Source organism: Globicephala melas, chromosome 5 (assembly GCF_963455315.2).
Source record: "Globicephala melas chromosome 5, mGloMel1.2, whole genome shotgun sequence".
NCBI lineage: Eukaryota > Metazoa > Chordata > Mammalia > Artiodactyla > Delphinidae > Globicephala > Globicephala melas.
In genome coordinates, this window is record NC_083318.1 from 3,571,851 (window position 1) to 3,589,456 (window position 17,606).

Below are 17,606 nucleotides of genomic sequence, written 5' to 3' on the forward strand. Positions count from 1 at the left end.
CCTTCCAGCATCACAGGCTCTGTGTTAGCTGATGCTCTTCTTGCCCGGACGGCTCTTCCCTCGGGTTTCTGCACAGATGCTGCCTTGTACTGATACTTAGTTCCTCTGCTTCCTGACGGCCCGGTCACTGTACCACGTAACCCTAGTTTAGGTCTACAAAGGCCTTTCCATCATCCGACCTCCTTCAGGGGTGTGTGTGTGTGTGTGTGTGTGTGTGTGTGTGCGCGCGCGCGTGCGTGCGAGCACATGTGTACATGTGTGTGCGTGTGTGCGTGTGTTCTCAGCCTGCTGTGGAACCCAAGCTTCCTGGGAGTGCCTGTTTTCTGCTTTGTCCTCTTGTATCTAGACGAGTAGCTGAGGCACGGCAGGTGCTCAGTAAGTAGAAATTTGGGGAAAGAAAATCGGCCGTGAGTCACGCTTTATTTTGATGTTTCTTTTCAGTTAAAGTCTCTCGTTGAAACATGCTTTTTTGTCGTCACCTTTCTTCACAGTTAAGAGGAAAAAAAGTTCCAAATCAGAGGCCAAGGGAACTGTGTCTAAAGTCACCGGGAAAAAGATCACCAAGATCATCGGTTTGGGAAAGAAAAAGCCATCGACGGATGAACAGACCTCCTCAGCGGAGGAAGATGTGCCTACTTGTGGTAAGACGGGGGTGCGTGGGGTTGCCAGGTCTGCACCCTCTCCCCGAGCACGCGGAGACCCTCTCCGGGGACACCTCTGCGTCATGTTCTTCTAAGTCTTACTGATTGGGCTCTTTGACGTTGGGCTTGTGATCAGTTAAATTGTGGAGAATGGATTGCATTTCACTGCTTATTAATGAAGGCCTTGCAGGCGTTTGAGATGATCTCTGAAGTTCTCTCAAAACAAAAAACAAATTCTCTCTTTGATCCCATGAGGTTCTTCCAAATCCCGTTTTCTTTTTTTAACTTTTATCTTTTGTTGTATATTTATTTATTTATTTATTTAGTTAGTTAGTTGCACCGGGTCTTAGTTGCGGCAGGCGGGCTCCTTAGTTGCGGCTCAAGGGCTCCTTAGTTGCGGCAAGGGAACTCTTGGTCGCGGCATGCACGCGGGATCTAGTTCCCGGACCAGGGATCGAAGCCGGGCCCCCTGCCTTGGGAGCACAGAGTCTTCACCACCGGACCGCCAGGGAAGCCCCCAAATTCCTTTTAAGCGTCTTTAAAGGGAAACGTACGCATGGGCGGTTGGCCAGCGGAGGCGGGTGTGTAAGAGCGTTTACAGGGTCCCTGGCAGCCCCTTCCCTTGGCCTGACGTCACACGACTCACCTTTCTGGGGCTGCTCCACTTCTCAAGCTTCTGCCTCAAGTGCAGTCGGGCCGGCTGACCCTTCCCCTCGTGGGTCTTCGTCCAGTAAGTGTTCTCTGGGCTGCTGGCGGTGGGGCTGCGTCCGCGGGGCAGGGGACGCGACGACCACGTGACTCCTGCGATCCCACTGCATCCAGCCTAGCGCCCGAAGGGCGGCCTGAGGCAGGGGGTCACGGAGACAAACGTGTGGTGACTGACTCTGATCACGAACACGGCGGGGATACGAGAGGGGCAGCGGGAGAGTCTGGCGGGGATGTGACTTACGCGGAGGCGCCTCAGGGAACACCTCCCTGGAGAAGTTAGACCACACGTGCGCGGTGTTTCCTAGGCAACCGCGTTTACGAGAACCGTGCGACCCCTTTAAGGAGAAACGCTTTAGAGGCTGAAAGACGGATATTTAGCCTTTAGGAAAAATAAGAATGGGCTGTACGTCCCCTTGCGGACCACAGGGCGCGTCACACGTCCGTCCCGTAATGGCTCTTATGTGTGCTCGCTGTTTACCTCTCTCTCTCTCTGTTCCCTCTCTCATCGAGCATCTCTTCTGTCCACGGTTCTGGGTTACTGAGGATGCCAAAAGACAGCAGCGTTTAGATGCCGCCCGTTAGTGCCTAAGTTGGGCCACACGCGCAAAAATGCATTTCTTCAGCCGATATCACGTCCCAGGGGGTGGCTTGTGCTGGAAGGGCGCCGTGAGCTCAGAGCTGTGCGGGTGGGCAGGAAGAGTCGGTTGTGGAGTGCAGCGCGGGTAGACTTGGGGCAGGGGGCCTCCCGAGGGGGGGGCAGGGTGGACTCCCAGCTCCTCACAGGTGTGACCCTAGGAAGTCCTGATAGACTTCTGGTGACACAGTAACCCCCCTGGGGTGCTGTGCAGAAGTGCGTATGGAGTGGAAGATGGCTGGGCGGGCAGTGGTCGAGGCCTCTCGGGGTTGAGGTGTCATCCCAGGGAGGCCCCCATGAAGCGGCCGCCTGTGGGTTGAGCTGGGAGGGGAGATGGTGGCCGCAGATGGAGGCCAGCAGTCTGGGAGCCCCCGTGCATGCAGAGGTCGTGAACTTGCCCCTGGTCCGACGGCAGTGGGGTCACAGAAGCACGCTGACTGATGCTCTTTCCACTGAGAACGACCGCCCTGCGGAAGCTGAGCCAGCTGGACAGAGCCCTGGCGGGAGGGCAGCTGCAGGGGGGCTGTGAATGCCGGGGCCTGTGGCCCTCTGCCCTTGCTGGAGCGGCTCACAGCACTGGGTGATCTGCGGTTGTTTCCCGCTGGCATTAGCCCTGGAGAGGAGATAGGAGTCAGGAGTTAGAAATGGAAAGAGGGAATTAGCCAACAAAAAGGGAACTCCTTTTTTAGTTTTTTGGGTTTTTTTCTTAAAACTGCCCCAGATCAGCAAAGGAAATAGAGGTTCTTTCATGAAAAACAATTAAACATTCATATGGAAGGCAACTTAGCAACTGTGGTCCAGACCCCTCATTTTACAATGAGGACACCGAGAACTCGGGAAGGTTGTGGGACTTGCCCTGAGTCACACGGCCAGCTGGGGACAGGGCCAGGCCCGCCGGCCAACCCTGTCGCTGTCCTGAAGCACAGGTCTCCCCCGTCCCCCTCCCGTCCCCCAGGGCTCGCCACCCTCGTGACTCCTAATGAACAGCTGCGTGGGCAGTTGGCCTAAGGGCACAGTGGAATTGCTCAGAGAGCAGGCCTGGTGGAGCTGCAGCCCCGCATCATCACCTGAGGGTTTCTGCCAGGCTCTCCGTGGACGTCTTTCGCCTCCACTAAGAGAACATCCTCTGTGCACAAGGTTTTAAAATTTGTCATCTAGTTCTTTGCTGGGCCGGGGGACGGGGGAGAAGTCTGTGGAGAAATCGAGAGGGAGAATGACTGTCTTCAGTTATGTTAGGACAGCTGCAAAGTCTCAGGCAGGAAAAGTAGCTGGATGAAGGCCCAAGAACCCCATCCTTCCCAGAGTGCCACGCGGACGGGGCACAGACGAGAGCGTCCCCAGGGCAACTGGGAGCTGAGTCCAAATCCCAGCTCTTCTGGGAGATGCAGCCCGGCCAGCTGGGGCTCTGGGTGCGCAGGAGAAATGCCGGCAGGTAGGAGAGGGCTCTCTGCAGGTTTCCCGCAGGCGGGGTGGGAAGAGGCGCCCACCCCAGCCCCCCGCTCCGCCTGTCCTGCCTGGCTCTCACCCCTCTCTCGGGCCCTCAGCCAGCGGGTGCTGCGCTTAGCACCAGCCGGGTCCACCCCACAAACAGCCACTTTCACAGGATGATCCGAGACTTGCACACAAACCCCTGAGCAAAGATGGGTCCTTTATTTTCCCATCTCCAGTGCTCAGGCGTTCCGGAAGTATCGTCACCGTATAAGGGCATCAGGAGATGCCTTTCACGTTTCTCTGTCTTCCCCAGCCTGTTTCTGTCTGTTGTTTGGACTCGTCCGCAAGCCTCGCAACTGTCCACCTTCTTCTCCTCTGGATCCCTGCAGGCTACCCCGTGGGAGTTTTGAAACCTTGGACTAATCGTATCATCCTGTGCTCAGTCAGTTCAGGGCCTCTAACAATCTTGTCTCACTGAATTTTCCAATTTCTTGTTCCTCCCATTACTGGATTAAGATGTAGGTCGAATTCACCCACCAGTTGTGTTCCCAGCACCGAGCACACAGCCTGGTGGATAATAGCAGCTCAGTAAACACTTGTTAATTGAATGAATTAACTTAAGCAAGTCGCACACACTTCTCTGAGCCTCAGGTTCCCCACCTATGAAATAGGCTTATACTTAAACTACTTTCTTTTCCTTAGAATTGAGGATAAAATCATGAAACATTAAGCTCATTGCCTACTTAGTAATTTATGCTCAGTAAATGGTCGCTATTATCATTCATTTGTTCACCTGAAAAAAACCTAAGCGTACCAGACATAGTCAAGCCGCCATGAGGGCAATGCCGGATGAGTGGCATTGAAAATATCGATCATAGAACTACAGAAGCTGAGTGAAAGGAGTGGTCCCCAGTTGCTAGGATGGAGGGCTACCCGAGGCAGGGTAACCTGGGCTAGTTGGAAGACCTTCTGGTTATCTCTGGGGCCCCTTCTGGCTCTAATGGTCAGTGACTTTGTGACGTTTTCAGCAGTAGGATTTTTGGTGGATGTGCAGGGAAGTTATATGCCTCTCACTTCCTGTCGTAATCCACCCGACAGAAGGTCAGGTGACATTTAATCAAGGGGGAGGGATGCGTTCTTGACGTCAAGGGTGTCTCGGGTTCTTTGGGTGCCCGCTGGAGGGCGCGTGCCTCTGGTGGGGAAGGGAGGGTTTCGGCGTCGCAGGGCGGGGATCAGCTCTCAGCAGCCCCTCTCCTCTCAGCCGATCACAGTCTGAGGCTGGCTAAGATGAGACGAGCAATTCAGTGAAAGTCCTCACAAAAGTGTGACCAGAGCACCGGAGACGCTGCCCTTCCCGTCCTAGAGAAGAAGTCAGTGGACGCGGGCCCCCCTTCGGCCAGGCGGCCCTGTCTGCTCGTCTGCAGCTGCTGGACCAGAGGCGCCAGGTCCCCACGCAGCTGACCGCGGGACCGTTCACATCTGTCCCCTCCTCCTGTGGTTGTGAGTGTTTGGTCAGCCTCAGGCCGTCCTCATGAAACCTTATACGCACTTGTCACCAAGTTTTGCAAGAGGCCTTAGAGTTCTTTCTTTAGAATTCGGAGCAAAGATAACCTCAGAACACCAAACCGAAATTCCCAGATGGTTACGATACCGTAACATCTCACCATAACATGATAGGTGGGAAGAGACAAACAAAACATCAAGTGATATTGGAATCGCCTTATTAGCAGGGCGCTGACCTGACCCAGGCGAGCCTGCGAAGGGGTCCGGCTGCTCTTTGGTGCCACCTGGTGGTGGGTGTCTGCTCAGGCTGATCGTCTCGGGGCTGACGGGGTCCTGTGTCGGCAGGGATCCCATTCACAGCCTAGCCGTGTCGTGGCGGGGAGAAAGAATATTAGGGGATATGGGCCCTGCCCTCTGACTCCCGGGTACTTCGGTGAGCTGCCTGCCATGTCCCTGCGTGGTCTCTCCCTCATCCGGGGTCCCTACCCAGAAAGTAGGAATTTCGGCCACCTCTTTGGAGAAGGCGGGGAGCCTGCGGCGGGGGGGCCAAATGCCAGATGTGGGCTTGTTTCCGTGGCGTTTGCTCTTTACAGAAACAGGCCTGTTATCCACTGTGATTCTCGTTTTGCTTTTCCCTTTTGGGCAACTGTAACTCATTATGAGGAAGGCGTTAAAATATGGTCATTTCCTTTGAAGTCATGCTCTGACTAAAGTGTGGATCTGTCCAATGTAATCATTCCTTTTGTGACTCACATGTCAAGAAACCCATGGCATTTGGTGACTTGGTCAGGGAAGAAAACCTGATGAGCACCTTCCCCTCTTCAGGAGATGCGTCATGCGCGTGGCTGGCCGAGCCGCACTCAGAAGCTGCGGCCCCCCTGCGCTGGGGACAGGTGCACCCACGTGGTGAATTCTAAGGGCCAGAAGTCCTGTTCAAGTTTAGAGGAATCCCCTCACTGTTACTGAGGAGGCAGGTGTGCTTAAATTCCTCAATAAACATTTGGGCATCTCCTTCCCCACTGTGACCCCCGCCATCTTCTGCAACAAGGACGGGCCCCTACAGTAGCTTCCGAGGTTTTCTGTGACCAGGTCACTAGACGTCTCAAGTCTTAGTTCACCACGCTCCCCGCTTCTCCAGGCCTGAAGGGATCCCCCAGCCCCTTAAGGCCCAGGTGAGGACCCGCCCCGGAGCACACCTAAGCCTCCACTCCGGAGCACACGTAAGCCTCCACTCTGCCAGCCCCAGTGGTCACGTCCATCAGTGCCCTGGGCCTTAGTGCTTCCTTCTACAAACTGTTCACTCGCCTGTCGACCTTGTGTGCCCAATCGACTAAGTTCGTTGAAAGCCATCCATGCTTCCGTTTGTTTCTTCTTAATTGTACGCCTGCCATCACACTGTCCATACACCACGTGTGTCCATTCGTGCTCGGGACATATTTACAATGGATGCAGTTGCCAGCTACTTCCAAAAAATCCAAAGATGTGGCCTTCAGCGTGACTAATGACTTATAGACGGAGATATTAAATAGTTCTAATAGCTGTTACTCAGATGTTCAGATATTACATTTGACTATATGTTTTAAGTAGAGCTTAAAAAAAAAGAATAAGTGGATCAGAACTATGTCATTTCCAAATAGTATTTCCCAGAATGAAAACAGCAGCTCTTTCTCTTCCATCTTTAACTGTCAAAGGGCTTCAGGTCGGTCTTCGCTGCGTAGCCATGAACAAGAAGGAAGGAGATCAGGGTGTGAGCCTCCTTCTTTTTCTGAACTCTGCTTCTGCAGCCTGTCTTCGCCTCCCTCCAGTCCCTCGTAATTGTGCAAAGCGCAAGGAACTTCAGGTCCCGGGCACTTGAGCTCATGGGCTCACTTCTCCATTTTCTCTGTAATTTTACAAATATGGCAACTTGTGTCCCAAACGGAAGTTTTAGTCCCAGGTACCCTTTAGGATATATTGGTAGAACTGATTTATATTCAACTGAACGTACTTTTTTTTTTTTTTTTTTTTTGCGGTACGCGGGCCTCTCACCGTTGTGGCCTCTCCCGCTGCAGAGCACAGGCTCCGGACGCGCAGGCTCAGCGGCCATGGCTCACGGGCCCAGCCGCTCCGCGGCATGTGGGATCTTCTCGGACCAGGGCACGAACCCGTGTCCCCTACATCGGCAGGCGGACTCTCAACCACTGCGCCACCAGGGAAGCCCTGAACGTACATTTAAGTATTATAAGCATTTTCCTAGTGAATTCATTGAGCTATTATGTATAGTAACGTCTATACATAAAATAGCATCATTCTGGAACCTCTAACAGCCCTATTTGGGGTTTTGTTTTCGTTTGGTTTGGCCTTTATAGCATTTATCCATTGCTAATAAAGTGTGTAAGGTGCAGGACAGAAGAGAAGCAAAAGGCGTCGTCCAGATCCCTTTTGGAAAAAGACATTTAAAAAATCAGGATCAGAAAGGATTTTATTATTTATTTATTTATTGAGCTGCACGTGTGTGCGTGTGTGCACACGTGTGTGTGTATGTGTGTACACGTGTGTGTGTATGTGTGTGTGTGACTCGAAAGAGCAGCCGAATGACTTAAGGAATCCTTGTTTCACTTCTTCCTTGTTGACCTGGACTCTATATGCTGTTCACTCACTTCCTCCGTCTTCCTAGCATTATGGACAGGTCAGAAGTCACCCCGTGAAATCTGTTTGTCCTGCCTTGTTATTTCCAGAAAAATGCACTGTATGTTTGTGACAGGTGAAAATGATCAGTTTCTTGTATTTGAGGTGATTTCCTTTTTTTAAAAATGAGGGCAGGGCTTCCCTGGTGGCGCAGTGGTTGAGAGTCCACCTGCCAATGCGGGGGACACGGGTTCGTGCCCCGGTCCGGGAAGATCCCACATGCCGCGGAGGGGCCGGGCCCGTGAGCCATGGCTGCTGAGCCTGCACGTCCAGAGCCTGTGCTCCGCAGCGGGAGAGGCCACAGCAGTGAGAGGCCCACGTACCGCAAAAAAAAAAAAAAAAAATGAGGACAGCTCTTCTTGTAATTCCATCACATTCCATCCGTTATGCACTGAGAATGTAGTGCAGCCTCAGAGACGTGGATGACAAAACTCCACACGCATCAGACTCAGGCCTTTAGACTTCAGCAGTCAGACAGCATCCTCCAGTCAGAGGGCACTGAGGAAGGGCATCTCTGGCCTCTGGGCAGGAATCCCATCCCGAGGATTTGCCGTCATTTGCTGGAATACTTCCAGTGGTGGGGAACTCATCCCCTCCCAGGGCTGCCTGTTTTGTGGAAAGCTTTCATTTTCAGGTAGTCTTATTCCTCATGTTAAGCCCAAATCTGCCTGTCTTGTCACTTTTGCCCTGGTGGTGTCATTTGCAGCTACTCGGAATGAACCCGAACCCTTTCCTGGGTGAGGTCCCTTCAGCTATTTGAGGATGGCAGTGTGTCCTCATAGCCTCTCTCCTGCCAGCCACTGATGGCTCAGTGACCTCTCGTTCACCGGGCAAGCTCTGGGTTCCCTACGTGGTCCTCAGCACGCATCACACAGTGCACTCGGGCTCCTGGGTGGTCTGTCCTGTCTCAGCCCCCAGAGCTGATGGAGGTCAGTCATCTTGCAGTGGTGGCTCTTGTTGCTCCCAGGAGCCTGCACTTGCAGACGTGCTGTGTGCAGGGTTCGTTCCGTCTTCGTGGCCTCCTGCGGCGCATCCTTCCTGGGGAGGCTGACGGGCCTGCTCTCGTTGCAGGCTACCTGAACGTGCTCTCCAACAGCCGCTGGCGGGAGCGCTGGTGCCGCGTCAAGGAAAACAAGCTCATCCTCCACAAGGACAGGGCCGACCTGAAGACCCACATCGTCTCCATCCCGCTCCGTGGCTGCGAGGTCATCCCGGGGCTGGACTCCAAACACCCCCTGACGTTCCGGCTGCTTCGCAACGGCCAGGAGGTGGCCGTGTTGGAGGTGGGAGCCACAGGGCATTCGCTCGCGGTGGTTTGCCTTCTAGGGTCCGGCCTGGACGCCCCGTCAGGTCCTCACAGCCGGCTGATGGCAGCTTTGGTTCTGTCCCGTCCCACGTGTCCTGCTTTTCTTCTCCGAGGGGCCCCAGCTGTGTGGACGGCACAGCCAGTTCTCTGCACAGTGTCCACGGTAGACTGCCTGCCGGGTCACCTCCTTGTCTGATATCCTCTCTGTTCGTGTTTGCGTGGAAGTTCAGTACACAATTCCAGGCAGTAGATTGCTTTCTAAAAGTGGCCACAAAACGACTTGTTTTAAAATTTCCAGTAAAACTTCTCCCCTAACCGTGGTCTGCCTCTGAATTGGTGCCATTTCCTTCAAGCTGTCCTTTGGAATGTTCTGGGCTTCTTCACCGATGGAGCAGGTGTTTTTTGACTACCAGTTGCCTATCGACAGTGGCCAGAGAGCCAGATTACAAAAGAACACCTTTGGTTTTTAAGAACCCTTGGCTTTGCATGCATTTTATTGTTTGGTTGCTTTTTCAGACCTCCTTATTCACGAAAGCAAAAAAAGGCAATTCAAACTTAGCTTAAAACTTTCGTTTTTGAAATTTAAAATTTTTATTTATCGTCTGTTATTATTTCTACCCAATATTAATTCAGACCTTTTTTCCTTTGTCTTTTTTTTTCACTTAGCATTATCATGATTAAGATACAAAGACACACACGCATACATATGTGTATCCACGCATACACAAATATCAGAGTGTACGTGTAAGTATAGTTATGCTATACAGTTGATAGAAATGAGGATATTTTAGGTTTGGTGGCATGGCTCATGTGTCTTCTGAATTAATCAGATGCAGAGCCTAATCTAAATGACTGCAGTGTCACTGACCAGTGAGGGAAAGGGCGTGGGCTCGTGACCAAGATCAAAGGGGCCCCGTTAGCCAACCTAGAAGGTCTTAGTAGGAGATAGGAGTTATTTTCAGAGACTGCTTTTTTTTGGTGGGGACAAAAAGAGATTAACAACGTAGTTCTTTCTCACACAGGGCTCCTTGCCCGATGGCTTGGATGGTTTGAGATAACAGGTCGAAGGGCCGAGCCTGCCCTTGCGGCTGACTTCCCAGACGGGAGGCCAGGCCTGGCTGGGATCAGGATATCTGGGCCCCAGTCCTAGTTCTGTTGCAGACTTTGATCACAACCCAGTCTGTTTTTCTCTCTCGGCTTCTTTATTTGTCTGTAAAACAGAGCATTGGGCTAGAGTCGGTGTGCTTTGTAAGCATTTATGAGGGCTGAGAGCTGTAGGGTGGATGAGAGTGGAAAGAAGCCAAAAACGTAAATGAGGAAACTGTACTCTGGATGCAAACAACTCAGGTGTCACGTGAGAGCTCTGGCAGCAGATCTGAGAGGCTGCGAGGACAGGAAGGCACACGCTGTGGGTTGGCACACGCTGGATTCGGGGGTGAAAAGTGAGACGTTGGCCTGGACACCGGGTGGTGACAGGAGCCCCCGTGGGGAGGGCAGGGGCAGGGGCAGGGGAGCAGCTGGGTGAGAAGGGCCCTGTCCTGTCTTTGCTCCCATTCCTGTAGGTGCAGCCTCACGTCCCCAAAAAATGGGGGTTGTGTTTCATTGCCTTTTCCCATTCCAGTTATTGAATCAAACACGGATACACACGCGCGCGCGCACACACACACACACACACACACACGTAACCACACTCAGTGTTCCAACATAAGCAAAGAGTTTGCCTGAATCAGTTAGGAAATGCAGTGATCCGACCAGTAAAGTGTATTCTGTACTTTTTCTAAGACCATTTTGTCTTAACTTTTGAGATAATTTCAGAATTACAGAAAAGTTGTGAAACTAGTACAAATAATTCCATATACCTTCACCCATATTCCCCAAATACTAACATTTTACCATGTTTGATATCTCTCGCATGGTCTCTTCCCCTCTCTCTCCCTCCCTCTCTTTCTCTGTCTCTGTCTCTGTGTAAATTTTTTCAGAACCTTTTACAGACGTGTTGCCCCTTTATCCCTAAACACTTCAGTGTGAAGTTGCTCAGAATGAGGGTATTTCTTTACTAAAACCACTGTATAATTATCAAAATCAGGAAATTCACACTCATGCAATACAGTTATCTGACTTACAGATTTTAATCAGATTTTCCCAGCTATCCCAATGATGTCCCTTGTCAGCGGAAGGAAACGCCAGGTGGTGTGTTGCATTCAGCTGCAGTCTCTTTGGCTTTCTCTGTCTGGTTTCATGACATTGATACTTGGGACGGGTACAGACCATTATTGTGTAGACGGTCCCTCAGTTTGGGCATATCTGCCATTTCCTTGAAATTCGAATCTGGGGTGGGCATGCTTGGCAGGGGCACGTGGAAGCAGTGGTGTGTTTGGTACTGCATCACTTAAGCAGGTACGCCCGTCAGTTTGTCCCACGACTGGTGATGTTAACTTTGATCTCTCAGGTGGGGTGTCTGCATGGCTTCCCCACTGCAAAGTTACTGTGTTTCCCGTTTGTCTTTAATAAGCTTCATGCGGGAAGATTCTTTGAGACTCTTTCAATATCCTCTCACTCACAATTTCACCCACTAATTCTTAGCATCCGTGAATGACTCTTGCCTGATACAGTTATTAAAATGACAGCTGCTAAATGGGGACTTTCTAATTCCATTATTCCTTCTACGCTTATTAGTTAGTATCTACTATAAGGAAGATTTCCCTTTCTCTCAATTAATTATTCATTCATTTATATATATATGTATATCAGCAGGGGTTCATAGATTATTGTTTTAATCAGTGTTTATAATCCTTTATTGTCATGATTTATCCTGGTCAAATGAACAGAGTTGGTCAGCAGAAAGCCCTTCGAGCCATGTGGCCTTTGCTATGTCCCTGTAATAAAGACACCACAGTCCGTGGTCCCCTTCTTTCTTTGAGCTCTTTCCTCATGTTATGATACAACAAGATGTTCCAGGCTCATCTTGTACTTGTCTCTGCCCCAGGCCTCTTGGAATCAGCCGTGATCCGAAGAGCTCTTAGTGGACAACTCCTAGTGGGTAATGGTGTTTAGAAACCAGGATCTGGGTAGAAGGCGTGCTCAGAGTTACTGGGGTGTCATTGCGCCTGGCCTTTTCAGTAGTCATAGGAAATTGTGTGTATGTGTATGTTTGTACCTATGTATATTCAGGCATGTTTCTGTGTTATACGTATTACACACATGCATGTGCATATATACATGTGTGTACCTGCATGCATACCTATTTGTATACTAAAAACCACAAGATCGTAGCTAATACTTCTAATTTTAGTCCAAGGCCACAGAGTTATTATTTTTTAAAAGCCTACGAGGAAATTTCTTAAACAATGAAGAAAATAGTTAACAGTTTAATAGTATCAACCACATCTTAGATATTATGTTAACATACTTTTAAAAATGCTTAAATGAAATAGTTATAGATACACGGATATAGATTCAGTCGTAGATACATTCTTGACATAGATTTCGTTTGGAGGAGGACAAAAGACCAGTGAAGAGAACATGTTTGTGATTTTTTTATTATCCAAGCACTCAAATCAATTCATTTCAATTTAGCAAACATTGATTACATTCTTACTCTCCGTAAGGCGTGTAACTGGAATCCATTCACTTTGTCCATGGCCGCATATGATACTGTTGCTTGTACAGTATCAGTAGCCAATTCTATCAGCACACAAAAAACAACTCCTTCCTTGTCAATGGCTCTTCCTCCCGAGAGCCTGCCATGGGGCATATATATATGATTACTTGTATTCTGATCACTGTTCAACTCATCAAGGTTATAATGATGAAACCCAGTTTCCTTTAAGTCTTGAAGCTAAACTTACAGATCTTCCTTTATATAAAAAATTTGTAATTTTTGCAAAAAGCTAAATATTTATTTTTTCTTTGACATTCAGTTAACTCACATTCGATAGCTCAGTTTCCCCTAAACTTTAAATATGACTTACACAGTTGATTAGCCAATAGTATTTAGACATTTGAAATACCATTATGAACGTAATGTAAGTGATTTTCTAAATCACATAAGAAGGACGGCTTAAAATTTTAATGAACCCAATCTTAAAGATATATTTCAGACTTGCAAATTAGGCAGATGACATCCGGGGAGCATTTCAAACATCTTAAAGAATGACATGCACAAAGCAGCCCAACGATTATAAACATTACACCTATATAAACACGACTAATATGAAAGTGAAAGTAGGTTAATATTCTGTACCATCTAATCAGGGAAATAAAATTGCCCTTCCAGGCCCATTCAGGAGACCACAGCAGGGGCTACTGGTCACCAGAGTTGGTGACCTACAGGGGCCGTGGCCTGGTGTGGTTTCCAGGTTAAGCGGCTATGGTTAGAGGGGCCCTTTCTGCTTCCCAGATTTTGTTGCCAAATTAAGGAGCCTTTCTAAACGGCTTCTTTTAGCTGAGATTTAAATAATTCCATGAATTTCCATGTCTTCCACCCTAGTGCCTTTCCCCAAAATAATTGGGAGGCATCTTAGGACCTCGGGTTTTTATTTCCTTGGGAATAACCGTTATACAGCTTCCGCATTAAGGCTCGGAGTGGACGCGGTGTTAATCCCGTGGCTCAGGTAGCGGCTGCCTCCTTGTCTACATCCTCAGGTGCTTCGTGTTCCACCGCCTTTCCTGTTATGTTGTCTCTTTTTTGACATTTTAATGAAAATGTTAAAACTCTTTACTGTTACTTAAGTAAAATGCACTTTTCCCCCCTTCACCTCAACAGGCATCTTCTTCTGAAGACATGGGCAGGTGGATTGGGATTTTGCTGGCTGAGACGGGGTCCTCCACAGACCCTGGGGCCCTGCACTATGATTACATAGACGTGGAGATGTCGGCCAGTGTCATTCAGACGGCCAAGCAAACCTTCTGGTAAGATCCACCGCCGTGCGAAGCGGCACTGAAATTAAACAACTTTATTTTTTCCCTAATTTTCTTTTCCTTTTATGTAAGTGTATAGCCTTCAAGGGGGAAAAAAAAAACAGCTGAAGACTCCTTTTTGTATAATATTAACCCAAATTTTGCTGAAATGTTTGTCATTTCAACCATCTGTGTTTTCTGTTAGAACAGAGGTTGGGAAACTTTTTCTGCAAAAGGCAAGATAGTAATATTTTTGGCTTTGTGGACCAAATGTTCCCTGTTAAAACTACTCAGCTCCACCACTGCAGTCACACACGTAAATGAATGGACATGTGCCAATAAAACTTTATTTGCAAACTCAGGCAGTGGGCCAGCTTTGACCCATGGGCTGTAGTTTGCTGACCCCTGTATTAGGGGAACAGTTCTATAAAGCATAAATAATTCGACATATTGCTGTAGTGACGACTGAGTTTTCAAAGCCATCAATCATATACTTTTAAAACTTAAATGTGATTGTTTTTAAAGTGCTGTTATGTACAAAAACGTCCTTTTAAACTATGAATATTTCCTTAACATAATGATGGCAAAGAAAATTATAGCAGCAGTCCTCAAAGTATGGTCCACAGACCCCTGGGGGTATTCAAGACCCTTTCAGGGAGTCCCAAAGGTCAAAACTATTCTCATAATAATTCTAAGAAATTATTTTTCTTCTTCGCTGTATTGACATTTGCATCGATGGTGCAAAAGCAACAGCAGGGCGGTGGTGGGGGATAGATTGGCAGGTGCCTTAGGACCATCAGTGGTCACTCCACACTGTGCTGTGACCATTGCCACTCGCTTGTAGTAAAAGGATATGCTGTGTTCACTTAAGATGTCCGTGATGGGGACTTCCCTGGCGGTCCAGTGGTTAAGACTCCACGCTTTCACTGCAGGGGGTATGGGTTTGATCCCTGGCCAGGAAACTAAGATCCTGCAAGCCATGCAGCGCAGCCAGAAGGAAAAAAAAAAAACAAAAAGATGTCTGTGATGAAGCAGTACAATTATTACTTTTTCTGTGAAGGGCCAGATAGTAGGTATTTTTATGAAGTCTCTCGAGTACGTGTCTTTTTAACATTTACGTAGTGGGCAGGACACACAAAGCACTTACATTGACTGAACTGTCATGTTGTCTTGAGGAGACGCTCTTGTAAGACTGAGTTGCTAACTCAACTAGCCGCTCCCTAACCCCACCACCATTTTTTCGCTTTTACTTGAAAGAACAACTAACAGGTGAACTGTGGTTATTCAGACGTAAGTATTTGCAGACACTTTTCCAGAAATGAACCGAGTGAGCCTCTCCCCTCGAGGAAAACACTTGCCAGTGTCTGTTGCCTGCAGTGGAGTCGAGCTTGCACTCAGAAATGAGAATTCGGGGAGATTTGTATCTGCCACTGTGAGCTGACAGCTTCCCAGTACTCAGACTTTTCTTATAAGATTGGTGGTGATATTGAGTCTGGTTTTTTTGATGCAGTATAGTGAAGATTCTACATGGAAATTAATCATTAAGAAATTACTACTTGTCGAGCTTTGGTGTAGCATCAAAGAATATCTACCATGACCTGGAAAAGCTATCTACTTTTACAACTGGATATCTGCGGGAGGCTAGATTTTCTTCATATGCTTCAACCAAAGCGACTTGTTGCAACCAGTTGAATGTTGAAGCACGTGTGCGAATCCAGCCGTCTTCTCTCAAGCCAAACCTTGAATAGATTTACAAGCATGTACGACTACCACTTCTCTCGCTCATTTTCTTTTATTTTGGAAAATGTAGTTAATTTTTTATAGAAATATGTTTACATGTGGTGGATTTATTCCCATTATTGTTAAATGAATAAAAATGAATACATTTGTGAGTTTCAATTTCAAACACTGCTAGCAAACACCCACATAGAACAAAGCTCTTTGGGAGTCTTCAGTAACTTCGAAGGATGTAAAGACGAAAAACACTTGAGGATTGCTGATGTGTAGGAATGGATCTGTGAAATTAAGAAGTGGCTGGTTCCTATTTCATGCTGTCCACTGTCTAAAGCAGGGGTTGGTCATACTTTTCTGTGAAGGGCAAGATGGTGAACATTTTCAGCTTTGCAGACCACATGTTCTCCACTGTGACGACCCCTCTCTGTCGCCACGTTCAGCTCCGCATGGCCGGGCAAAAGCAGCAGGACAGTCCTGAAACCAGCGGACGTGGCCATGCCCGGCAGGAGTTTGCTGATCCTTGGTGTAAAGCGGTGCCCGTGGGATTGCGAGGGGACGCCCTGGGCTGGAGGAAGGAAATCGGGTTCTGGTCCTGCTGCAGTAGTTACTAAATGGAAAGTCTGGGCAAGTCATTCCTAAGCTGTTAGTGTTCCAGCTTCCTTGTGTAGAAAACAGAGAGTTTAGGCGACATGATGTCTGAAACTTCTAGCTGCCATAGCTCTGATCCCTTGATTCCCCCTTCTGTTTCCTTCATCTTTAGAGAGTCTGGATTGGGGCTGAGGAGAGGCAGATTGAAACAGAGCAGGTGATGGAGTTACATAATCAGCAGGTGACGATAAACGTTCTATCAGCTTCCTACCCTTTGAGTAGGAAGAAGATAAACTCCAATGTTCACGCTGTCATTTGCCTGGTTAATAAGAACAGCGCCATCTAGTTTTCCCACCCAAGTGGTGTTTATGGGAGATTGGAGCGTTCTTCCTTTGTATCTTGAATGGGGTTGTAGAATGAATGTTTATTTAATGATTGCCTGGGACATTCTGGGGCTGAGTAAAATGAAGGTAACGTTTGTCCATATTAGGAATCAAGCCACCATGTTACACCCAATTAAGGTAAATAGCCTTGACAAAATGAATCAATCTTGTACGACTTTACTGGAAAATCTCCAGTAATGCTGGAGGACTTCTGAAGTACAAACTGCTTATTCTCGCTTCTGTTCTTTTGTGTGAAAACCAGGGTGACATAGTCAAGTGCTGACTGTTCATCCTCGTTATTTTTTCCATAATAACCTTCTATCTAATCAGCAAGGTGTAGGTAAATTACAGTGGACCTCCTAATCGTGCAGTAAATAAAGCACATTTAAAGTAGCTTTTTAAGAAACGTAATATCCTTAAGTCCACTTTTGCAAAATCTACCCATCTAGAGTGACATAAAAGAAAGGAGCTTATGGTTGTGAACCATACTATTTTGAACCTTATTAGTTTCCAAAAAGCCTCTGCTAAGTCCGCGTGTAACTTCAGCGATAATAAGCAAACTGATGACCACATCTAAGAGAAACCCTGACTAAAAATATTTCCCCTGTAGCACAAATGAGTGTGGAATATTCATCTAAACCAAATGTGGGAAGGTCACATTTTCGAGAAAGGAATGTAGATTGCAATTCTGAAAACTGATTTATTAAAAGTATGCATGTAATGAGCTTGTGGCTGCAGGAGTCTTTGCTACCCCATTAAAACCTTTATAGGAAAAACCTTTATAGGAGATGTCACTTAGCAATGAAGTTTATTTTTATTTATTAGTTTTCTGCCAAACCTTCTGTAAAAATTGAGAAAAGAGATTTAACAAGGAAACAGTGTTCAAACTATAAAATATGGTAGCTTGCCAGTGTGTTAAATAATCTGAGGTTGAATTAATTTTTGCCTTTATGTAAATTGTCAGCCAGTTAATGAATCTTCTCAGGGTTATTAGGGGAAATTTTTGTACATTGGATTACGTCTGAGGGAGAAAGGTCAATGGTATATTTTGGGAAGAGGACAGTAAAAGAAATAATAGTAATGTAAAGGCTCCCAGAAAAAGTGGCCTATTT

The 17,606-nt window shown here is 47.9% G+C and overlaps 1 protein-coding gene across 4 annotated transcripts in view; it reads left to right on the forward strand.

Annotated features, from left to right (window-relative positions):
- AFAP1 (actin filament associated protein 1) overlaps positions 1-17,606 on the forward strand; it is a 153,445-nt gene that overhangs the window by 107,833 nt on the left and 28,006 nt on the right. For all 4 annotated transcript variants that reach the window (XM_030876858.2, XM_060298926.1, XM_030876856.2 and 1 more), the window contains 3 exons: positions 492-641; positions 8,656-8,867; positions 13,656-13,801. In XM_030876858.2, coding sequence (XP_030732718.1) covers positions 492-641; positions 8,656-8,867; positions 13,656-13,801 — 508 coding nt within the window. The remainder of the gene's footprint in view (positions 1-491; positions 642-8,655; positions 8,868-13,655; positions 13,802-17,606) is intronic.